This window comes from Gopherus flavomarginatus, chromosome 6, assembly GCF_025201925.1.
Source record: "Gopherus flavomarginatus isolate rGopFla2 chromosome 6, rGopFla2.mat.asm, whole genome shotgun sequence".
Taxonomy (NCBI): Eukaryota; Metazoa; Chordata; order Testudines; family Testudinidae; genus Gopherus; species Gopherus flavomarginatus.
In genome coordinates this window covers 68376424-68401770 of record NC_066622.1, presented here as the reverse complement: position 1 = coordinate 68401770, position 25347 = coordinate 68376424, and the positions used below count along the sequence as shown (strand labels likewise).

The window sequence follows — 25347 nt, the reverse complement described above, 5'->3', positions numbered from 1 at the left end:
GGTAGACGCGGTGCTGCGGCCCTGAACAGCAGCATCCCCTCCCCTTCCTTTCCTGATGGCAGACGATACAAAATGGTGGAAAATTGTCATCAGCCCGTGAGTGCTCCTGGTTGGCCTCGGTGAGGTCATCCAGGGGTGCCTGGGTAAAAATGGGAATGACTCCTTGTCATTCCTGGCAGACGGTACAAAATGCTGGGTAACCGTCCTCATCATAGCAGCTGGAGCCTGAGCTCCATCAGCCCCACCACCCCTTTTGCCTCTAAAGAAAAGATTCTGTACTCCCTGGACTATCATAGCAGGGGGAGGCTGCGCTTCTCTCCCCTCTACCCTTTAATGTCCTGCCTGGACTATCATAGCAGCTGGAGGCTGCCTCCCCTTCATTTTATCTCGCTAAAAAGTCAGTGTTTCTTATTCCTGCATTCTTTATTACTTCATCACACAAATGGGGGGACACTGCAATGGTAGCCCAGGAGGGATGTGGGAGCAGGGAAGCAATGGGTGGGGTTGTTGCAGGGGCACCCCCTAGAATGGCATGCAGCTCATCATTTCTGCAGGATCTCTGGGGCTCTGACCCGGAGCGGCTGTGCTTTCTGGTAGACTTGCCCCATATTCTAGGCAGGACTGACTCTATTTTTAGACAAAACATAAAGAAGGGAATGACCCAGGGACTCATTCCCATTTTTGTCCATGGGCCCCCGGCCGACCTCAGCGAGGCCAGCCAGGAGCACCCATGACAGCAGCAGATGGTACAAAATGATTGATAACCATCATCTCATCGCCAATTTACAATGGCAGACGGTGCAATAGGGATGATAACCCATATCTGCTACCTTGCAAAGGCAAATGAATGCTGCTGTGTAGCACTGCAGTACCGCCTCTGTCAGCAGCATCCAGTACACATACGGTGACAGTGACAAAAGGCAAAACAGGCTCCATGGTTGCCATGCTATGGCGTCTGCCAGGGCAATCCAGGGAAAAAGGGAGCGAAATGATTGTCTGCCGTTGCTTTCACGGAGGAAGGATTGAGTGACGACATTTACCCAGAATCACCCGCGACACTGTTTTTGCACCATCATGCACTGGGATCTCAACTCAGAATTCCAATGGGCGGGGGAGACTGCGGGAACTATGGGATAGCTAAGCAGGGTCGGTGCAAGGGAGTTTCACGCCCTAGGCGAAAGTTCCACCTTGCGCACCCCCGAGCCCTGCAGCAGCTCCCTGCCCCCCCCGTCCTGAAGTGTGCCCCCGCCCCCATGGCAACTCCCCACCCCCTGGCCCAAGGAGCCCTGCGGTACCTCCCCACCCCAGCTCACCTCTGCTCTGCGTCCTCTCCAAGCAGGACTGCGCAGTGGAACCCCTGAGCTGGCAGCTGCCGGCAGTGGAGTGCTGACCCTGGGGACCATTGGGCTGCCGGCGGCGCGCCAGGGCCGCCCAGAGGATTCCGGGGGCCTGGGGTCTTCGGCAGCGGGGGGCCCCTGCTTCGGTGGTAATTCGGCGGCGGGGGGCCCTTCCGCTCCGGGACCCCCTGCCAAAGTGTCCCAGAGACCCGCTGCAGGGCCGCCCCCGCCGCCGAATTGCTGCCGAAGCGGGACCAGCTGCTGAAGTGCAGCCGGGTCTTCAGCGGTAATTCAGTGGTGGAGGGCCCCCGCCGCAGGTCTCCGGAGCACTTCGGCGACTGGTCCCGGAGCGGAAGGGGCCCCCGCCGCCGAATTACCGCCAAAGACTGGGCTGCATGTCGGCAGTGGGTCCCGCTTCGGCGGTAATTCAGCGGTGGGGGGTCCTTCCAACCCCCTGCCGGCGAAGACCGGGAGCAGAAGCAGCTCCGGAGGCCCGGGCACAGTGAGAGTTTTCCGGGGCTCCCGGAGCAAATGAAGGACCCTGCTCCAGGGGCCCCGAAAAACTCTCGTGGGGGCCCCTGCGGGGCCCAGGGCAAATTGCCCCTCTTGCCCCCCCCGGGTGGCCCGGCGGCGCGCTGACCCAGGGGACCCCCTGGGCTGCCGGATGCCGCAGCAGCGCACTGACCCAGGGGACCCCCTGGGCTGCCCGCTGCCGATGCCGCTGGCAGCTCAGACTCCCTCTCCATCCCAGCAGCAGTGGCCGCTCAACCACTTAAAAAAATTGGGGGCTGCTGCTTTTTGGCGCCCCCAAATCTTGGCGCCCTAGGCAACCGCCTAGTCTGTCTAAATGGTTGCACTGGCCCTGTAGCTATGGGATAGCTACCTCCAGAAATCGATGCTAGCCTCGGTACATGGACGCACACCACCGAATTAATGTGCTTAGTGTGGCCGCGTGCACTTGACTTTATACAATCTGTTTTACAAAACCGGTTTATGTAAAATTGGAATAATCCTGTAGTGTAGACACACCCTCTGTCTCATGATTTTTTCATGATGAACCACACCTATTTTATTTTCTAATTAAGATAGAGGCAACTACAGAAGATAGTCAGCCACTGCATAGAATGAAGCTGAGTCGTCATTATCATCATCATCATCTTGTAAACTGCACAATAAGAGTTAAGTTTTCATTGAGCTTACACTCGCTGCCCCTTATCCAACCCGGCCCCGGCCACTTACCCCCAGGTCCCAGCGCCTCAGTGCGCACGTTGAGAAGCGGCGCTGAACAGCGCTGCAGCCACGTGGCTCGCGGGGGTGGGGCTGAGCTCCTCCCCGCTCAGAGCCACGTGGTAAGGGGAAGAGCCGCTCGGCCTGGAGCTTGCAGCCCCGTCCCCTTACCACGTGGCTCTGAGCGGAGCGGAGCTCAGGTCCCCCGGAGCCATGCGGCTGCAGCGCTGTCCAGAACACGCTGAGGTGCTGGGGGGATGGCGGGGGCGAGCCTCAGCCATTCTTGTGGGGGGCCCCTGCGGGGCCTGGGGCAAATTGCCCCACTTGCCTCCCCCCCCCCGCCGGGTGGCCCTGGACATTTCATGAGTTTAACCTGTATAAGTTTTATGCAGAGTAAAATGGATTTATTCGGGGTTTGCATTCCATTGGGAACTGGGTATCTGGGTGCTGGAGATAGGTAACCTGCTGAGTGGTTTTCAGTTAAAACCTTCAGCTTTGGGGGCGTGGTTCAGACCCTGAATCTGTGTTGCAGCAGGCTACCATGTCTGGCTCAACAAGACAGGCCTCTGGAAGTCCCAGGGTGGCAGGGAAAACAGGCCCAGTGGTAATTTCAGCACATCAGGTGACAGTCCCAAGGGGGTCTCTGTGTCACACCATGGACTCCAACTGCAGCTGGACCTTTAGTGCTTAATATAGTAACCCAGGCTTGTCCTTCCTCCTTACACTCGATGTGCAAGGGAGGTTTAGGTTGGACATTAGGAAAAACATCCTAACTGTCAGAGTGGTTAAGCACTGGAATAAACTGCCTAGGGAGGTTGTGGAATCTCCATCATTGGGGATTTTTAAGAGCAGGTTGGATAAACACCTGTCAGGGATGGTCTAGATTGGGGTGGGCAAACTTTTTGGCCCGAGGGCCAGATCTGGGAATAGACATTGTATGGCAGTCCATGAATGCTCATAAAATTGGGGTTGAGGTGTGGCAGGGGGTGAGGGCTCTGGTTGGGGTGAAGGCTCGGGGGGGCCAGAAATGAGGAGTTCAGGGTGTGGGAGGGGGCTCCGGGGTGGGGCTGGAGATGAGGAGTTTGGGGTGTAGGAGAGTGTTCAGGGCTGGGATCAAGGGATTTGGAGGGCAGGAGGGGGATCAGAGATAGGGCAGGGGCTTGGGGTGCAGGCCCTGGTTGGGGTTGTGGGCTCTGGGGTGGGGCATTTGGGGTGTAGGAGGGTGCTCTGGGCTGGGATCGAGGGGTTTGGAGGGCATGAGGGGGATAAGGGCTGGGGCAGGGAGTTGTGGTGCGGGGAGAGGCTCAGAGGTGCTGGCTCCAGGCAGCGCTTACTCAAGCAGCTCCCAGAAGCAGTGGCACGTCCCTTCTTCAGCTCCTATGCAGAGCTGTGGCCAAGTGGCTCTGCTGCGCGCTGCCCTGTCCACAAGGCCCTGCAGCTCCCATTGGCCACAATTCCCCGCCAATGGGAGTTACGGGGGAAGCACATGGGGTGGGGTCAGCATGCAGAGCCAAGCCCCAAGGCTGTCCCTATGCGTAGGAGCACAGTGGGAGCCATGACGCAGCTTCCGGGACCCGCGTGGAGCAGCTCCCAACCCCACTCAAGGGCCAGCTTAAAACAGCTGGTGGGCTGGATCCGGCCCGCAGGCTAGATAATACTTAGTCCTGCTGTGAGTGCAGGGGACTGGATTAGATAACCTGTCAAGGTCCCTTCCAGTCCTATGATGAGTTACTGTATTAAAATGACTAACGAACATGATTAAGCATTAACAGTATATTTCATGCATACATAAACCAGTAACGTACAGATTCTCTGCTTCTCCCATCAAGAGGCACACGTGCAAAAGGGAGAGGCCAAATGGCCAGAGCTGCATGGTGCTTTGTTCTGTATGTGACTACAGTCTCGCAGCATTCGTTCCTGTGCCAGCATAGGGCAGGAAAGCAAAAGATGTAAAGCTCAGCTAATTACAGGTCTGTATTAGGTGTACATTCCCCTAGATCCAAGTGAATAAAGCAAAATTATTGCCCCCAAAAAAGTCCTCAAAGTAGGAGCAAAAGATAATGCGGGGAAAAAAGCTGGAGGGAGTGATTTCTGAGGCAAGATTGAAAGGTACATACACGGACAGATGGTCTGGCCCTGGCTGAGTGCGCAACACAGAATTCTCACTGAGCCCTGACACAGAAGCCAGGAGTAATTGCTGTCCTTTTGCCCAGTGCACAAGGAGGGCTCCAGGCTTACACCTACACCTAAAAGGGGCAGATGACAGAGTTCTGCACTGTCAGCTAGAGATAAGTTTATGGAGGGGATGGTATGACAAGACTGCTTATAATGTAGCCGATTTGCGACTGCTAGCAGCAAATATCTCCACCAGCAGGTGAGGGGACACTGGATGAGGAGGGCTCCGAGTTACCACAGTGAATTATTTCCAAAGTGTCTGGCTGGTGGGTCTGGCCTACATGCTCAGGGTCTAACTGACTGCCATATTTGGGATCAGGAAGGAATTTTCCTCCAGGTCAGATTGGCAGAGACCCTGTTGTTTTTTTTACCTTCCTCTGCAGCATGGCGCATGGGTCACCTTCAGATTTAAACTAGCGTAGATGGAAGATTCTCTGTAACTTGAAGTTTTTAATCATGATTTGAAGACATCAGTAACTCAGCCAGAGGTTAGGGGTCTATTACAAGAGTGGGTGAGATTTTTTTGGCTTGCAATGTGCAGAAGGTCATACTAGATGATCATGATGGTCCCTTCTGGCCTTAAAGTCTATGAGTCTATGAATGCTGCCATGCAGGAGGGTGGCACTGCACCTGTAGCACCCAGGGATTGCTGGAGCAGTTATGCCCACCTGAGTGGCACAGTTCCTCCAGGATCTCCTGCTGGCTCATCGCCTCTGCACCGCTCCCTCCTGTGAGCTCTGCTGCAATGCAATAATTGAACCCTCATTGGGTAGCTTGGTTAAGAGAAGGAGATAGAACCATGGAGAAATATTTGAAGGGAATAAATCTCAAGTAGAAAGTGCACTAAGAGAGGCCACAAAGGAGTATAGTGCAGAATACTAGGGTGAAATTGGGTTGAATATTGGGAGAAATATTGCCACAGTGAGAGATCAGACTGGAACAGTCTCCCAAAGGAAGTGGTAGAAAGTCTCATCACTGAAGTTATTTAAAGCGAAGGTGGACAGACCACTGTGGGATTTATTGTAGGGAAGGATCCTGCACTGGCCTGTGCAGGAAAGGGGGGGGATGGTCTCTTTCCCCACATCTAGGGTTCTGTGGAAGTTGTGACTCCCCTGTCTTTAAACCCTTTCCCAGGCTACTCTGACTGAGGGTGGTAACTGGGCACCTCTCCTGTGGCTTCCCTCAACAAAGCACAAAGCACCGGGAAATGGCAGGATCCAAATGAATGTTTTAAGATGCACGTGGCTGGTAACAAAATAGCAAAGGACACAATGAAGCATGGCCTGGCAGGGCTGCACTAGAGAGGCAAAGACATCTTCTCAATGGATATTGCAACACAGTAGGCAGGACACCAGCCCCTCTCCAGGCAGCTAGTGTTGGACACTGCTCAAAGGTTGTGCAATCAAGGGTCTCTGAGCTGTACTAAGAGATCCCCCGTTCCATTCAGGGATCCAGCTCAGAGCTCCCTCTTCCTCCTCTCCACTCAGTTGCTTTGTGGATCGGCATCACACTGACCAACTGTGCAGAGGAGAATCGCAAGGCCCAGTGGTCTCGGTGGTCCGCTGGCCAGAGGGATCACAAGAGAACAGCCCAATGCACTTTCTTCCCCATGCCTGTGGGTCAAAGTGCCCTGCCTTTTCAGCACTCCCATCCTGGAGCTCTAGACAGCAAGGAAGCAAGCTCAGGTTTCAGATTCTGACCCACCACGGAACAGGAGTTTTAAGCTGTGTCCAGCTGCAAAGAGGTAGGCTGGACTGAGTGCCGAGGCCTTTCTCCTGGAATTTCAGGGGTGGGATTCAGTTATTTGTCCAGCCGCTTCGCCATACAGCCAGCCCTCTCCAGGGAAGGGCTTCCAAAGATCAGGCACTCTTGAGCCAGGAGTGGAGAAGATCTCCTAAGAAGGGGTTCCCCAAGTCACAAACAGCTAAGCATTGTGTTTTGCTACTGACCAGTGAAATTTCCTCCAATGACATAGGGTATGACCCCTCCGGGCCAGATTCTCTCTGCCCTGGATGTGGTTGCCCTGCGGATTCTGGGAGAGGAGCCCGTGGCTGAGAGAAGCAGGTCTTTATCCTCCTCCTCCGTCGGCCTCCTTGAGAGTGTGGCGTTCCTCCTGCCATCTGCAAGACAAAAGTAGCAACACTGTTTAAATCCTCTTGTTTCCCACAGCAGCCCCAAGGCAATACCCTGGTCTCAGTGCACACAAAACAGAACAAGCCAGACCGTTAATGTGAACCAGAAGCCACATCTAGGTCTGCCCTTGTTTTGTTCAGGGCTATCACAGAGCTAATCTATAGCAGAAGGTCTTATCATTTGACCTTCCCCATCCTCAGTGCTAAAGCAGAAGGGGAATCGTCATTCTGCTGTTTCTTCACATTACAGCCAGGGCTTTGGAACTGTGCTCTGGCTCCACTCCAGCTCCGGCAAAAACCTGCAGCTCCACTGCTCTGGAGTAGCAATCTCACTGACAGGGACATTGAGTTAGAAGTCTGAGTAGAGATGGGCCCAAACCAAAATCCCAGATCCGAACACCACCAGAGTTTGCCTCTAGACCAAATTGGCAGTTTAGACTCCTGGCATTTTAGATGAATGTAGATTCCATTGCATTGCATCTCAGTCAGTCAAAGCACAGGGAGACCGAACAATTACAATTACTAGGCCTTCCAGTGTAATCACAACTCTAGGGTCCTTCACATAAACTCATAACTACATCCTTGTCCTTTTGCCTGAATTTATTCCACGTGAGGCAGTTATTGATTTGGCATGTACCCTCAATTAATTGATTCATCTTCATACTAATGTGTTTAGAGGCTGAAGTCTATTCCACATCTACATTTTTATAATGGTAAAGCATCCATACCTACTTCTACTTAGAAGTGAAATCTGTTCTCACAAAATGAAGGAGCAACCTCCTAAATTCTCAGCTGAATAGTTTTCACATGTAATTTCCAGGCACTTGGGAGGGTCTGTGAATTGGGCAGTTTCTGCCAGGAGGTTGCAGGTCTTCACCATGGAAAAATGGAGAAATTTGATCCTCAGCATCAGTTACAAATCTGCAAATATTCAATCTCTTGTTTTGGTACAAAAAGAACAAAAAGTTAACAGGCAAAATGAGAAAATGTCTCCCCCTTACTTGCTAAACGGGCAACACTGTTAATTTCCATCTGCTTTGGTGCTGCTGCAAACACACTTGCTCCAGTTCTAACCGTGATTTATTAACTCTGAGGGATAGAATCAGAGAATCGTAGAATATCAGGGTTGGAAGAGACCTCAGGAGGTCATCTAGTCCAACCTCCTGCTCAAAGCAGGACCAATTCCCAACTAAATCATCCCAGCCAGGGCTTTGTCAAGCCGGACCTTAAAAATCTCTAAGGAAGGAGATTCCACCACCTCCCTAGGTAACCCATTCCAGTGCTTCACCACTCTCTAAGTGAAAAAGTTTTTCCTAATATCCAACTTAAACCTCCCCCACTGCAACTTGAGACCATTACTCCTTGTTCTGTCATCTGCTACCACTGAGAACACTCTAGATCCACCCTCTTTGGAACCCGCTTTCAGGTAATTGAAAGCAGCTATCAAATCCCCCCTCATTCTTCTCTTCCGCAGACTAAACAATCCCAGTGCCCTCAGCCTCTCCTCATAAATCATGTGCTCCAGCCCCCTAATCATTTTTGTTGCCCTCCGCTGGACTCTTTCCAAGGACAGTCCCTGCAGATCCTCTTTCGTTAATGACCCTCTGAAAGCACTAGAAATGTGGCATTTACTGCACCACAGACAGCTTCCCTGCTGCCTGTTTTAATCCTCTGCCTTGTTTTAAAGATCACTTACACACAGGCTGTACAGCCCACGGGAATTTCCAGCTGATGAGTCTCACGGTAGGTCTACGTTGCTATGAAAGGATGGAATTGCAGCAGGTGTAGACATACCTAAGCTAGCTTTAATATAGCTAGCTCGGGTACTGATAGCAGCGAAGCTGCAGCAGCATGGACTTCATTGGGGGCTAGCTGCCCAGTCATTACCCAGGGTTCCAGTGGGGCTTGTACAAACCACGCTGAAGCCCGTGCTGCCCTGCTATTGGAACCTGAGTTGGCTACATTAAGGCTCATACAGGTAAGTCCACACCTCCTGCTGTCATATACCCCAGCTGCAGCCTGGACTGACCCTCAGTCCAGTACCCAGGGTACAAGCAGCCCCATCACAAAGACAAGCCAGTGACATGACTCAAGTTAACCACTGCCCCGGCTGGCAGCATCAGCGCTGAAGCTGAGGGCTGAATGAATGGGCCATTGACAACTCCATTTTCACCCTGGGATGGGCTGTCCATCCCACCGAGGCAGAGTAGGTTGCTAGGACAATTAACAATCTGGGGGAGAGCCAGAGACTGAAATACCAGTTGATGGTGAAGCCCAGCTCGGCAGGAGCAGGCTGAGCTTGTATATAGCCAGCAGGCTAAGAAAAGAAGGCAATGGCAGGGGAAGTAGTCTGCAGTCGCTCCCGGAGAGAAGGGAGGTGAGTTTGGGGCTACAGAGAAGTAGTCGTCTGCAGTTACTCCCTGAGAAAAGGATGTTCGGGCCCGTGAACTCAGAACAGGTCCAGAAGATAAAGAGGGAAATAGGAAGGCATCTAGGAAAGTAGCCCCAGGGCCTGGGAGCTAGTTGCCAGGTATAGGGTCCCTGGACTGGAACCCGGAGTAGTGGGCCAGCCTAGGTTCTTCTACCAGCTGCTGGGAAAGTGGCACTGGATCTGGCCTTCGCCTGGAAGGCTGACTAGGCCAGCAAGTGGGTTGTTAATCCAGTGGGACTCCGACACTCTGGAAAGGGAGGACTATGGTGAACTGGCTGGAGGGGGGAGTCATGAAGAAGGAGCACCCTAGGTCCCAGAGAAAGAAAGACCACAGGGCGAGGAACCGATGGAAGGAGCATCAGACCGGTGGAGAGAAGATCCTAGTGGTGCCTAAAAAAGGCCCCACCAAAGGTGAGTGAGCCCCTTGTGACACACATCTGCAGACAGCCCCCTGTCAGATCAGAGCTGAGGCAGTAAAAGAAGCTTGCCCTGCTGTTGCCAGTGCCCTACCTGTTCAGGGGATAGTGGGAGAAATTGGCCTTTAGGATTCTTCCTGTAGCACCTTATACCCCAACGAGGCATCACACGACACTTCAACTTCATAGATTTGTTACAAAACAAAGTGGTTGGTGGCCCCTTGTGCTCCCCCAGTCCCGCCCCATCCCAAAAGGAGCCAGACCCCTGCTGCGCAAGGGTGGAGGGTCAGGAAAAGAAGGGAACAATGCTTTGGCAATGCCCTCTCTCCAATCCACAGGCACCAGACCCGTACCCTTCTGCTCACGCACCGGGGGATGCAATCTGGGCTCACGGCTTGCTGAGTTTTGCTGAAGCTCCAGGCAGAGGTGCCTTTGCACTGTTGTCAGCATCACTGCTGTTGTGGAGCCAGTTACCAGCCTCACTTCCTGAATCAGTTACACACGCAGGGTTTGGGTTTTTTAAAAAGCCTCATTATAAAAATACTCAGAGCCTGCTGAGCCCTACTCTCCATGCAAAAGGGGTCCCCACAGCCCACCGTGATTAGCAGGGGCTGCAGACTGAGCCCCTCTCCCATTCATCCTCCTGGCGGAGACATGAAGCAGCAAATCAGTGCTGTCAAGGCTGAGCAGAGCTGCACAATGAGAAGGAAATTAAGGCAGAGCAGAGGGATGGAAGGATGAACTTACAAACTTCCTGCCCACCTCCTGCAGGGACCATGTTTACTTGTCAAATGCCTTCCCTGAAGCTGCAGGTTGAGTGAGGACACAATGCCTGGAATTTGCCTTTTGTTTGGTTGCATTTGTCTGAAGGGGTCTCATGTGGCTGCAGAGGGGAGCAGGAACATCAGGCATTTTAGAAGCATAGGAATGGCCCACCCCAGAACCAGCGCCTGGGCCAGCTAGTCAGACACCCTAGTTACAACAGGGGTCAATGCCGGGTGCTTCAGATGAAGGAGAAGCCACCTTCTCCTCTTACCTTTTCACCCACCCTAGACACATATACTTGTGCCCTACAGCATTATGGGCTAGACTGGGGCAGCCCTCTGCAGGTGCAAAGAGGGTGAGGGAGATGGAAGGAGACTAGCACTCGTGCCTTCACAACCAGGCACATCTCACCATGCAAGGACTGGGGGACTTGCAGCAGATAGAGGGCCTAGGAGCCCCACAGAGAAGCAGAACAAGGGCTGGGTCATGGCCCATCCTCTCTGCACCAGCTGCCATCAAGGTAGGACCTTTAACAGGGTGCAGTGACACTCTCCGGGTGAAGTCCATGGGCAGCGGCATGCAGCATTCAGATGGCTGCATGGTGTGGAAAGGGGAGAGAGGGCCCATGGACACCTTCTCCCAGCCACCATCTCGCAGCATCCTTGGCCTACCATAAGGCTTAGTGAATACGCACATGGACAATTACCTCCATTCAAGCTAAGCAAGTTGCCTTTTGCCTCACTCTCCAGCCCAAGCCTGCAGTTTGTGGCACATGAGGAGTTCCATGGGATAGATTCTGTAGCTGTGCTCGTGTGTTAGCTGGGAGACCACAGGAAGAGCAATTGTAGATGCTTTCCCCTCCCTAGAGATCCCAATGCACCTTGCTGGGGCAGCCCGAGGCTCAGACCTCACTGACAGCTCCTGGTCTTTTCCCTGCTGGCAGCTCCGAGATTCTGCCCCGTCCTCTTCTATTTGTGGCAAGGCCCTAGAGAAGGCTGCCCTTCCTTCTCAACAACTGTCTTGACAATGTCCTAACTCATCCAGCAGAGGGCTGGGGCTGCTTGTGGAAGCAGTAGCAAGTGAGGCAGCATTGTGTGACCAGCAAGGACTACACAGTTTGTGGCTCTAAGCAATGGTCCTCATATCTAGCCATCAGTGTGAAGGGAAGTTCTTTCTGAGCCCAGTACATAGAATCATAGAATATTAGGGCTGGAAGAGACGTCAGAAGGTCATCTAGTCCAACCCCCTGCTGAAAGTGGGACCAACACTAACTAAATCATCCCAGCCAGGGCTTTCTCAAGCTGGGCCTTAAAAACCTCTAAGGATGGAGATTCCACCACCTCCCTAGGTAACCCATTCCAGTGCTTCACCACCCTCCTAGTGAAATACTGTTTCCTAATATCCAACCTAGACCTCCCACATGCCACAAAGAATGAAGACAGAGGCTAAAAATGAGAGAGGCCTTATCTTTTTCCTAATAGCAGAGGCTGTTCTTATTCAGAGAGTTGTTGGCCCCAGAAAGGAAAAGCTCTACATGGCTTTGAAAGCTTGTCTCTCTTACCAACAGAAATTGGTCCAATAAAAGACAGTATCTCACCCACCTTGTCTCTCTAATATCCGGGGACCAACACGGCTACGACAACACTGCAAATTCTACTCTGGACAGTTACAGGAGTCCATCTCCCTAAAGTTCCTCCTGCAGTCTCAACTGAGTATAGCTTCCTTCTTCACTTTCTGTCTTGAAATGAGTGACTAAGTGTTGCTGTGAGCTGTTAGCTGCCATAGCCACCCCACAAGTGGCAGCATTTCAGAGGAGGGGTGAAGAGATTCCTCGTACGCTGACTGTAGCTGATGAAGTGCTTTGGGATAAGAAGAGCTATTAAATGGTCCCTGCTGCTTGTGTACACACACTGTATATTCTAGCCTCACATGTCTAGATATGGACAGTTTGTCAGAAATGTTTAAAACTGAGCTCAACCTGAGTATCTGCACCGGTGCGTCTCAAATGGGAAGAGGGTGGAAAGACCAGTAACACTACGCAGCCTTCTGGATAACAAGGCCCTACACAATATCCATGAACTGTTCTTCCTTGAGTTAGTGAATTTAATCCAGAGGCCAGATGGCAAACACTGGGTAGGTCAGCAGGAGCTATTCTGACACTACATGGTCCAGGGGACCAAGCACTGGATTAGAAACTAGGTGCTCCTAAATTCTAATTCGTGGACTTTGTATGTTGCCCCGGATGTTGCTCAAGCCCTCTCCCTCAGTTTCTCCACCTGTAAAGTGGGAAGAATGATTTGTAAATGCAAAGCATGTAGCACCTTAGGAATTACACCAGCCCCAGAGACTGATGTCCTGTATTTATCCACAAATCAGGTACAGTCTAGGCAGTGGTAGCTCCCTCTTTTTACTCTCATTAGTGTTTGAACTCTGACCTAGGGAGAGAACCAGTCACTGACACAGCTCCTGCAAGTGAGATGGTCATATCTCTGCTTCACAACAAGGTGCATGTCCCCAGTTAGCTTAGCTTTTGGAGAGGGGCAAAGAGTCTCACAAGCACCCACCCAGCCAGTGCATCCTATACGGGACCAAACCCACCCTGATGAACCTACACCCAGGTCCGAGAAGGTGTGTCAGGGATACAGCTGGTCTGGTCAGTGCAAGCACACGTACACAGGACAAAACATTCTTTTACAGTGGATAGAAAAGGAAATAAAAGATACCCAAAGGTCTGGGCGGGGCACCACATTACCCTTTTTAACTTTTTTGCTACTACGACTGGTTGCCGTGGTGTTCTGCCTGGGCCCGGCAGACTGCTCCCCTAGGCCACCTGTAAAGAGAGGAGAGAGAGAGCCCATTGTGAGCAGGTAGGGAGAGCAGATGCACCAAAAGGACGACAATGCTCATCGAATTCCACTGGTCTACAATTTTTGAGAAGTCGTCTGCTTCAGAGATAAAATGTGATATTTATTATGTATTTTGATGTGCTGAATTCAAATATGACAATTAAAACAACTGATTGGCTACTGTTTCTAAGATATTTAAGTTTTTACATTTTATGTCTATGTATATTGTGTAGATAGTAGAGTTTTAATCATAAATTGTAAACCTAGGTCTTTTCATGTGTTTATGGTTGCTTTACATGATAATATTTCACCTGTCCTGTTTATGTAACACTTTAAAAATCAGCAAAAGGGTTATATAAATAACATTTATTATGAAACAAAAGGCAAAAAACTATTATGTACACAGTTTAATCCTATTCAGTGTCTACTCGGCGCTTCTTGGCTTGTCTCTTGTATTCATTAAATGGAGCATCTCTTGTCACTGTCCAGCAATAGTCTGCAAGCATTGATGGGCTCCATTTGCCCTGATAGCATTTCTCCATTGTTGCAATGTCCTGGTGAAATCGCTCGCCGTGCTCGTCGCTCACTGCTCCGCAGTTCGGTGGAAAAAAATCTAGATGAGAGTGCAAAAAATGTATCTTTAGTGACATGTTGCAACCAAGGCTTTTGTATGCCTTGAGGAGGTTTTCCTGCCTTGTTGTTTCCGAGAAAATTTATTGCCACTAACTGGTAGGCTTTCCATGCCATCTTTTCCTTGCCAAGCAGTGCATGGTCAAATGCATCATCTCAAAGAAGTTCACGAATCTGAGGACCAACAAAGACACCTTCCTTTATCTTAGCTTCACTTAACCTTGGAAATTTTCCACGGAGGTACTTGAAAGCTGCTTGTGTTTTGTCAGTGGCCTTGACAAAGTTCTTCATCAGACCCAGCTTGATGTGTAAGGGCGGTAAAATCTTCCTTGATTCAACAAGTGGTGGATGCTGAACACTTTTCCTCCCAGGCTCCAATGACTGTCGGAGTGGCCAATCTTTCTTGATGTAGTGGGAATCTCTTGCACAACTATCCCATTTGCAGAGAAAACAGCAGTACTTTGTGTATCCAGTCTGCAGACCAAGCAAGAGAGCAACAACCTTCAAATCGCCACAAAGCTGCCACTGATGTTGGTCATAGTTTATGCACCTCAAAAGTTGTTTCATGTTGTCATAGGTTTCCTTCATATGGACTGCATGACCAACTGGCATTGATAGCAAAACATTGCCATTATGCAGCAAAACAGCTTTAAGACTCGTCTTCGATGAATCAACGAACAGTCTCCACTCATCTGGATCGTGAACGATGTTGAGGGCTGCCATCACACCATCGATGTTGTTGCAGGCTACAAGGTCACCTTCCATGAAGAAGAATGGGACAAGATCCTTTTGATGGTCACGGAACATGGAAACCCTAACATCACCTGCCAGGAGATTCCACTGCTGTAGTCTGGAGCCCAACAGCTCTGCCTTACTCTTGGGTAGTTCCAAATCCCTGGCAGGGTCATTCAGTTCACCTTGTGTTATGACGTGTGGTTCAGAGGAGGAGGATGGGAGAAAATGTGGGTCCTGTGACATTGATGGTTCAGGACCAGAAGTTTCATCCTCTTCCTCATCTGACTCAAGTGAGGAGGATTCTGGTGCATCAGGAACCGGCAGTCCTTCTCCGTGGGGTACTGGGCGTATAGCTGATGGAATGTTTGGATAATGCACAGTCCACTTTTTCTTCTTTGACACACCTTTCCCAATTGGAGGCACCATGCAGAACTAACAATTGCTGATATGATCTGTTGGCTCTCTCCAAATCATTGGCACTGCAAAAGGCATAGATTTCCTTTTCCTGTTCAACCACTGGCGAAGATTTGTTGCACAAGTGTTGCAGCATATGTGTGGGGCCCACCTCTTCTCCTGATCTCCAATTTTGCAGCCAAAAGAAAGGTGATAGGCTTTCTTAACCATAGTGGTTATACTGCGCTTTTGTGATGCAAAAGTCACTTCACCACAAACATAGCAGAAGTTATCTGCACTGTTCACACAAGTACGAGGCATCTCTGCTCACTTTGGCTAAACAGAAATGTGTCCCTTTGCAAAATCAAACACTGACAAATAAGAGAGCATGACACTGTATGATTTCTAGAGTTGATATAGGGCAATTTGTTCAGCAGAGTGATGTAAGCTTCGTTATGATTGCATCATCCATGACTTCTAGGAATAACATGATGCAATTCATATCATGTATGATGCAATACCAGCTTCAGATTGCATCATTCATTGTTTTGCCTCAAAAGCAAGTACTGTCCAAACTCAGCCATAGATTTATTCATAGATCCAGTCAAAGATGTATTTTAGTCATTTCTGGTTTAAATTGAGATCCCTTCCCTTTATAACTCACTTATCCTCCGCCATTCCCAAGTCAAGGGTCGTATATACTGACCCAATAGCATATCTTGAAAACTAGAGCCAATCAACAATTTTAAGCATCGTTTTCGTTCTCAGTGACCCAGAATTAGTAAAGCTGGACTACATTTATTTCAGAAGCATTTTGGCTGTAGAGCAGTATTCTCAGTGCGATCCCTGGAAGGGGACCAGCCATGGGGATGAAAAGTGATCGCTCTCCTTCCGGGTGTGAGACCTGGTGGGTAGCGCACAGGACTGGGGCTCATGAGAGCTGGGTTCTGCTCCCGGCTCTGCCATTAGCCTGCTCTGTGATCACGGGCCAGTGACACCACCTCTCTGCAGCACAGTTTGTAATGGGGAGTCTTACCATCTTTGTAATGGGATGCATGAAAGGAAAGCACTATTTCAGAGCCAGACATTCATTATGATGGCTATTAAATACAATAATAAAAGACACTGACATGATAAAGGAATAAGCCGCTCATCATCCCTGGTCCCTCAATGAATTGACTTCTACTTAAGATGGATCTGCCCCCACTTGAAAACAACAATCCTTCTAGGTGTTATTACAATACTGAATATAAAGAACTGAACAATCCCACTTTATTTCTTGCAGCTCAGTCAGGGCCAAATTCCCTGTCTACTTCCAATACTTGCAAATCCCACAAGGTCTCACAACCAGAGGAGAGGTTGTCCCTTAATTCAGACACAAACTACACTGGTCAGTTTCACTGTTTTTTTCCATTAGCCCAGCATCACTGCCTGGCTTTCCTGCACTAGATCCGCATTGGTGCTACTGGCCTCAGAATGTTGCAGGGGAATGTCTGAAGTGCCCTTCTATGCTAGAAAGTGACACAAAATACTTGCATCGTGGGACTGCATGCTTCTGTCTCAAAGGACTCCAGAATGAAACTGCTCAGTTTACAAGTTAAAGACAGCCCTGCAAACTCAGCTGGTGCTCCAAGAGCCAAGCTGAGATCTTCCCCACTCATGCGATAGTGCCAGTAATTAAGGTTTCAGATTGTGTCCACAGTGACACCTGTGCAACCCCAGTGCCTTCAGACTGGATTCACAGTGACGCTAGGTGTAACTGGATTAGAACTTGGTGAACAATTCGGCTGATAATACATGAGAAAGAACAGAATCCAGCTCCTGCTTTCTCCTGCCTGTGCTAGTTCAACAGGGCTAAAAGATAAAACGCAGTAAAAACATGTCACCAAAGTATTGTTCTGAATACGCACAGGCAGGTGCTCTGTTGTAAAGAGGTGTCATTTTTATATAAGCAATTTTCAGAACTGTCCCTGTATAGCCCCCAAATTGTGACCTATTTCATAACTGAACTTTTCTAGTCACAGTGTACTTTGTAACTCGCCTCTCTTCCCCATCTGACCGGGAGGCCAAAGCTATTAGTCCACCTCCCTTTAAGAGGCCACTTCTGGGCTTATTTCAGGCAAAGCATGGTAGATAATTGAACGTCAGCAAAACCAACAAAACCAGAGCTAAATAAGGCAAATGCCTGAAATGTCAAAATGGATTAAAAGCAGAGGAATTCGCTCAATGCATTTTGATCTTTTTTAGCTTCTTAAAACAGACCCAAAAAATGTTGAGTGCTTTATGATCTTTGGTGCCCAACATGAGACCCATTAAAGGGGCCTGATTTTTCAGAGGGTGGGTGTCAGGGGGTAGGTTGTCTCAAATTGAGTACCCCCAAATCATTATGTACTCTTGAGAAATGCTGGCCTAAGTGTTGATCTGAGTTTCCAAATGTGGGACCAGGACATTCTAGTAAGACCCTCCACATTTGAAAATAGTCCTTTTTGTCATGGAGGGCACAGTGCTACTTAGATTGTCAGATCTTTAGGGGCAGAGGCTGTCTTTTGTTTTGTGTCTGTACAGTGCTTAGCGCAACAGGTCCTGAGCCATGACTGAGGATACAGGAATACAGATATATAATAATAATAATGCTGGCTCCATTTATATAGCACACACCCTGGCCTCCCAGTGTTTCAGAGGTTCCAATCTACAGATCAGAGATGCCAAATCCATCCATCCTCCCTCTGGCTGTACCATAGGGCAGTGAAAGCTCCTGTGACAGCTAAAGACTGAGGGATTTTCCCAGTGTCCTATCTGTCCCTTGGTATAAGCGTGAGTACTGGGTAGTACCAGCAGCTTGGAAAGCGCATGGAAACAGAGAGAGAACGCTCATGGGAAGGGTGGAAGAAGACTCCAAAAGGAAATCCAAGAGGAGAACAGCAGAACACAGACCTTGGACTTCAGAAAGACAAACTGACTCCCGCAGGGAACTGATGGGTAGGATCATCTGGGAGGCTAATATGAGGGGAAAAGGACTCCAGGAAAGCTGGCTGCATTTTAAAGAAGCTTTATTGAGGGTGAAGGAACAAACCATCCCGATGTGTAGAAAGAATAGCAAATATGGCAGGCAACCAGCTTGGCTTAACAGAGAAATCTTCAGTGAGCTTAAACATAAAAAGAAGCTTACAAGAAGTGGAAACGTGGACAGATGACTAGGGAGGAGTATAAAAATATTGCTTGAGCACACAGAGATGTAATCAGGAAGGCCAAATCAGAATTGGAGTTGCAGCTAGCATGGGATGTGAAGAGTAACAAGAATGGTTTCTACATGTATAGCAACAAGAAGGTGGTCAGAGAAAGTGTGGGACCCTTAATGAATGGCGGGGGGCAACCTAGTGACAGATGATGTGGAAAAAGCTGAAGCACTCAATGCTTTTTTTGCCTCTGTCTTCATATACGAGGTTAGCTTCCAGACTGCTGCACTAGGCAGCACAGTATGGGGAGGAGGTGAGCAGCCCTCAGTGGTGAAAGAACAGGTTAAGGACTATTTAGAAAAGCTGGACATGTACAAGTCCATGGGGCCGGATCCACTGCATCTGAGGGTGCTGAGGGAGTTGGCTGATGTGACTGCAGAGCCATTGGCCACTATCTTTGAAAACTCGTGGTGATCGGGGGAGGACCCAGACAATTAGAAAAAGGCAAATATAGTGCCCATCTTTAAAAAAGGGAAGGAGGAGAATCCGAGGAACTACAATCCCTCAATACCTGGAAAAATCATAGAGCAGGTCCTTTTGAAGCACTTGGAGGAGAGGAAAATGATCAGGAAACGTCAACGTGGATTCACCAAGGGCAAGTCATGCCTGACCAACCAGATTGCCTTCTATGATGAGATAACTGGTTCTGTGGATATGGGGAAAGTGGTGGACATGATATACCTTGACTTTAGCTAAGCATTTATATGGTCTCCCACAGTATTCTTGCCAGCAAGTTACCTTATAGTCCTTTCATCCAGTCCATACTTTAGACAGAAAGCCACCTAGATCGTTAGGCTCAACCAGTAGTGATCAACAGCTCAATGTCTAGTTGACAGCTGGTATCAAGCAGAATGCCCCAAGGTTGGTCCTGGGGCTGGTTTTATTTAACATCTTCATTAATGATCTGGATCAGTGGTCCCCGCCATGGCGCCCACTGGGGCATTTATGTGCGCCCGCCTAGTGCCCAGCAGGGGAGAGAAACCACGGCCCCGCACATGTTGGGGACAGAGAACTCCAGGGCTGCAGGCTTCATTCTATGTTAAAGTAAGAATAATAAATATATTTGGATCAGCAGTTCAACAATGTTTTACTTTTTTAAAATAAGTAAGATGTAAACTGTTTATATATTTATTTTGTAAAAACTCCTTAATTTTTCTTACAGGTAGATAAAAAAGAGCAAATTCACATGGTAAGGTGAAAGTAATTGCCGGATAATTTAATTAATACCTTTTACATGTAAAATTACCCTTTTTATCTTATGGATTCATATATTATGTAATAGTAAATACGATTTTTTTTGTATTATTTAATGTACAAATACAAAATAAGCCTTGAAAAATTGTTGGCACCTACCACACTCTTCTGAAAACATGAATGTGCTACTGGCCACAAAAAGGTTGGGGACCACTGATCTGGATGATGGGATGGATTGCACCCTCAGCAAGTTCGTGGATGACATTAAGCTGAGGGGAGTGATAGATAGTTGGGAGGGTAGGGATAGGGTCCAGAGTGACCTAGACAAACTGGAGGATTGGACCGGAAGAAATCTGATGAGGTTCAACAAGGACAAGTGCAGAGTCCTGCAATTAGGACGGAAAAATCCCATGCACTGCTACAGGCTGGGGACCAACTGGCTAAGTGGCAGTTCAGCAGAAAAGGACCTGGGAATTACAGTGGACGAGAAGCTGGATATGAGTCAACAGTGTGCCCTTGTTGCCAAGCAGGCTAACGGCATATTGGGCTGCATTAGTAGGAGCACTGCTAGCAGATTGAGAGAAGTGATTATTCCCCTCTATTCCGCACTGGTGAAGCCACACCTGGAGTATTGTGTCCAGTTTTGGGCCCCCCAATACAGAAAGGATGTGGATAAATTGGAGAGAGTCCAGCAGAGGGCAACAAAAATGATTGGGGGCTGGGGCACATGACTTACGGGGAAAGGCTGAGGGAACTGGGCTTGTTTGTCTGCAGAAGAGAAGAGAAAGGGGGAACTTGAGAGCAGCCTTCGACTACCTGAACGGGGGTTCCAAAGAGGATAGAGCTCGGCTGTTCTCAGTGGTGGCAGATGACAGAACAAGAAGCAATGGTCTCAAGTTGCAGGGTGGGAAGTCTAGATTGGATTTTAGGAAAAACTATTTCACTAGGAGGGTGGTGAAGCACTGGAATGGGTTACCTAGGGAAGTGGTGGAATCTCCATCCTTAGAGGTTTTTAAGGCCTGGCTTGAGAAAACCCTGGCTAGAATGATTTAGTTGGGGTTGGTCCTGCTTTGAGCAGTGGGTTGAACTAGATGACCTCCTGAGGTCTCTTCCAATCCTAATCTTCTATGATTCTATGAAAGAGGATAGGATAATGACAGGGAAGGAAAGTAGCATGGAGAACAGGCAGTGACATAGCTACAATGATGCAGTCGTGCCAGGGCCCACGAGGTTATGAGGGCCCAACCAGCAGAGGCCACTCTACCTATAGGCAGACTAGGCAGTTGCATAGGGTGGCAAATTTTTGAGGGGCTGCAGATTTCGGGACATCTCCCCAGTCCCTCCATGGGCAGCAGTGGGGTTGAGGCTGATGAGGCTGCCTGGAAGAGGGGATGGCCACCAACCAAGGAGCAGGAAGGTCCCCCAGCTGGGTTGCCGGGGAAGCAGTCCCTCCCCAGCTGCTCCCTGTCCCTGGCATGGGTAAAATTGCAGTCACAACTCAGGCCTGCTCCTAGCAGCTCCGCCAGGTCTTCTGCTCCCCACACAGGCCCCAGCCACTACCCTGGATTGCACCAAGGCCTACGCTTCAACAGAAAGGAGCTTCAACAGAAAGGGGCACTTAGCCTATGCTTCCACCAGAGCACTCTAGGGTCTTGTTAAGCAATGGAGAATGAGGTGAGTCAGATAAGTGACCCAAAGAACACACATCACACTAGTGCGGCCATCTCTTATGCAGGTTTATCCCCATTTCCCAGCAGCAGAGCATGAGCTGCGAGCACCAGAAAGCACAGAGGAAAAGATACAGCGCTTAGAAACATGGGCAGTAAACCACAAACTGGTTCAATTTGGGAATGCAATGTGGTACGACAGCAAAAAAAAAAAGGCCTGTGTGATTTTTGGGCTCCAGACAGACATTGAGCTCCCCATAGGTGGCTTTGGCATTGTGTCCAGCTCTGGGCACCTCATTACCAGAAAGTTATTGAAAACACATGGGAGTTCAGAGGAGAGAAACAAATGATCAGAGAGCTAGACAGATTTACTTATTAAGGAAAATTAAAGCAGATTGGTACAGCTTGACTGAGAGATGAGCAGGGAAGGGTTTGATCTGCAAACATCTGAAGAGTGTAAAGACCAAGAGAGGGGAGGCATCTTACCTTCATGTCATACAAACAGAAAAGTTAGATAAGAATATAAAATACTCTTGCTCGAAGATTGCAGCGTAACACAACTTTATTTCTTAGAATTCAGAGCTCTACCACACTAATAACCCAAAACCAGAACGACACAAAGCAGGCTGCTCCCTAAAACACAGGCACAACTACTCTACCTTACTTTAGGTTGCCTTTCTGCAGTTGACTCAGCGAGACCCAAATTACATGCTTCCCTACAGAGCCCCTAGCCTGCCAGCAGGACTAGGTAACCCCTTACCACTTAAAGTAATAGCTTGTAATTTCTAACACAATTTTCCATACATCACCAAATCTATTATTTGTATTACGGTAGCTTCTAGGGCTCCCTGTGCAAACATAATAAGAAACAACCCCTTACCCAATCAACTCACAAACTAAATAAACACAACAGAGAGGGGAACAGGATGTAACACTGAAGCAGAGCAATGGTTTGCAAATGCCATATGTGGCACCATTATTTTTTTTTTGCTGGAGGAGCTAAATTTTATTATATTTGATAGAAGGGGATTAGACAGACAAAGAGAGGGAGGGGGCACACTGCATGGGGCAGTGGTGGGATGCTGAAAGGCTAGGGCAGGGGAGAAGAGGGAGGGGAGCACAGAGGGCAGGTGACGTGAGAAGGAAAGGTTGGAGCAATCAGCTTGTTAGTTACACATTTTTAGATGGCTTTGGATTTATGCTAAATTGTATAACTATGAACCATACTCCCAGCATGCCTTGCAGAGATGTAAAGCTTTACAGTGAAAACTTATTAGCAGGTGGACTGTACATACCCTCTGCTGTTTGAATATGCAGAATCTGTTAGACGTATAAATATAAACAGTGCGCTAGGCATGGCTGGTTATCATTGAGATAATTGGTACCAGTGTCTTTAATTAGATAAGATGCCAGAAATAATGGGTGCAGATGATCTTTGTACCCTGAAGAACAGGAATGGAACTAAATAAAGAAAAGGGATGAAACGTATGCATTCACAAGGTGAAATCTGGGGAATTTTCTATTTGTTGTACACAAATGAGGAATAAAAGAAAGACAACTTGACGTCACTTCTTGGAAGTGAAGATTCTCAATATCTGGAGAACACACATGCAGCTTTGGGTAATGTATGCATCTCTCTGTTTGTGCTGATTTCTCTGTTTAATCAACAAATTGTGCCAGGTTATCCGAGCTGAGTTACAGCTGACATCAATAAAATAACTGACCCCTCAGCAAGCCACCTGACATAACCAGTGCCCACCAGCCCCTGCTGTAGTCCTTGCTGAGACTACTCCTCTGTCTGCTCCCACCAGCTTGAGAATTTTTCTGGATGCTGGGGCTGGAATTTCTTCCCCAGACCCAACATGATTTGACATGGGTGGTACATGTCTCTTAGTGTGACCATCCCTAGGCCCCATCTTTCCCTCTCCCCAGTGCTGCAATATCTGAATTCACCAGGACAGGACAAAGAGGTCTGACTAGAAGCAGTGGGATGAAAGTGGGGGGGGGCCACTGAACACCAGGTGAAGTTTCCTTGCAGGGACATGCATTATGGTGTGGAATTGTCTCCTAAGGGAAGTGGTGGAAGCTCCATCGTTTGGGACACTTACCATTCAGTTGGACAAAAGTCACTACATGTGTGAGCTAGTGTAAACCTGGATTGACAAGATGGGCTGCTTGGGACCTAATCGCTCACTTACAGCTATGATGGCCAATCCAAAAATTTTCCTTTGTTCCATTTCATCTTGCTACTTATTACATCCACTAAAATCATCTCAACACAGCTCTTCTGACTAGCTGAATTTGGCTAGTCAGGATTTCTTTCCACCAACATAAGAACAGCCATACTGGGTCAGACCAAAGGTCCATCTAGCCCAGTGTCCTGTCTTCCAACAGTGGCCAATACCAGGTGCCTCAGAGGGAATGAACAAAACAGATCATCATCAAGTGATCCATCCCGTCGTCCATTCCCAGCTTCTGGCAAACAGAGGTTAGGGACACCATCCCTGCCCATTCTGGCTAATAGCCATTGATGGACCTATCCTACATGAATTTATCTAGTCATTTTTTGAACCCTGTTATAGTCTTGGCCTTCACAACATCCTCTGGCAAAGAGTTCCACAGGTTGTGCGTTGTGTGAAGAAATACTTTCTTTTGTTTGTTTTAAATCTGCTGCCTATTAATTTCATTGGATGGCCCCTAGTTCTTGTGTTATGAGAAGGAGTAAATAACACTTACTTTCTCCACACCAGTCATGATTTTATAGACCTCTATCATACCCCCCCCCCAGTCATCTCTATTCCAAGCTGAAAAGTCCCAGTCTTATTAATCTCTCCTCATACGGAAGCTACTCCATACCCCTAATCATACTATTCATTATAGAGCATCAGTCATATTTAAAGGATGTTAACGCGGAGCTCTTATGGTCTGGGGAGCTTTGCTGGAGTGGAAAATAATTTTGTATTTATAAATAAAAAGCAGCTTGCTTCCAGAGTCATGAACAGATTGTTTCTTAATTGAATTTGGGAGGTGAATTATATGGTGAATTAGAAAAAAAGAACAACTCTGCATTTAGTGAATTGTTCCCCTAAAAGGGGGCCGCGTGGGATTGAATTGCAAATGATGGTACCAAGCATTACAGCCGGCTCCCCCTCCATCCCAGGCTGCTGACCTCTGCCGTGTTTTCGCCATCACTGGAACAGGCTTCCTTTCAGAGCTACAATTGCATTCTTTCCCAGAGATCTGTGCAAGCCTTGGTTTTGTGTGCAAAAGCGATGTTTGAATAAACTACTAAGCCTAATGAAACCTACAAGCTCTTTGCGTGTTTTCTCTCATTGTCGCCAGTGAAAAGGGGGATGATTACACAAAGGCTAAATATGGTTGTGGTGATACACCAGATATTTTCAAACATTATTAATCTTGCCACCACAGCTACGAAACACTCACACTCCTGCCTAAACAGATGGATGGTTTTATTGACACATGCCAACTTTGGAAGACCACATCCTAGATTTTTGGGGCTCTTAGGCCTTACCTACCAACTTGGTATCTAAACATCTTCCAGAGGCTCATTAAGCAATGTGATGCCCCTTCTCTGTTCTTCTCACCAGGGGAATATAAAACATGATTTTTTGGGGGGGGAGAGAGAGAGGTAAATTAAGGGCTTTATTAGTGAAGGTGGGGTCTAAGAAATGCACCTTTCATTTGGAACAGAAAGTGTAATGGTTCAAGGTGATTCTTGGCTCCTGTGGCAGAAAGTTCCACAGTCTCTCTTGCCAGCCCACTGAGAAGGTAAAAATGAGCTTTACCTTCGTGATGAACTATCCCATTGCGCCAGAGGAGCAGAATTGCTGATTGCAATTATAGTTCCAGAGTATGAAGTGATGACTTACATATTTCGGCCCAGTATAATTAAGAATGCTGAAGAGGAGGATGGAGATCTTGAATCTGGCGCAATGTTCTATGGGAAGCCAGCAGAGCATGTGGAGGAAAGATTTATGCTTGCAGTAACCTGTGCATTATGTATTGGTTGTATGTGTCTCATGGCTGATTTCTCACACCTAGATAGATTGCATTGCTGTAGTCCAACTGAGATGTAACACAGGCATGTGTTATCAAGACCAGGTCAGCATCCACAAGGATGGGACGCAGCCTGCTAGCCAGCA

At 48.5% G+C, this 25347-nt stretch overlaps 1 protein-coding gene across 3 annotated transcripts in view; it reads right to left on the bottom strand.

Moving 5' to 3' along the window:
• TLL2 (tolloid like 2) overlaps positions 1–25347 on the bottom strand; it is a 199224-nt gene that overhangs the window by 64914 nt on the left and 108963 nt on the right. For 2 of the 3 annotated variants that reach the window (XM_050960073.1, XM_050960075.1), the window contains 2 exons: positions 13236–13313; positions 6689–6859 (listed from right to left, as the gene is read on the bottom strand). In XM_050960073.1, coding sequence (XP_050816030.1) covers positions 6689–6859; positions 13236–13313 — 249 coding nt within the window. The remainder of the gene's footprint in view (positions 1–6688; positions 6860–13235; positions 13314–25347) is intronic. The other variant, XM_050960074.1, reaches the window with a different exon arrangement.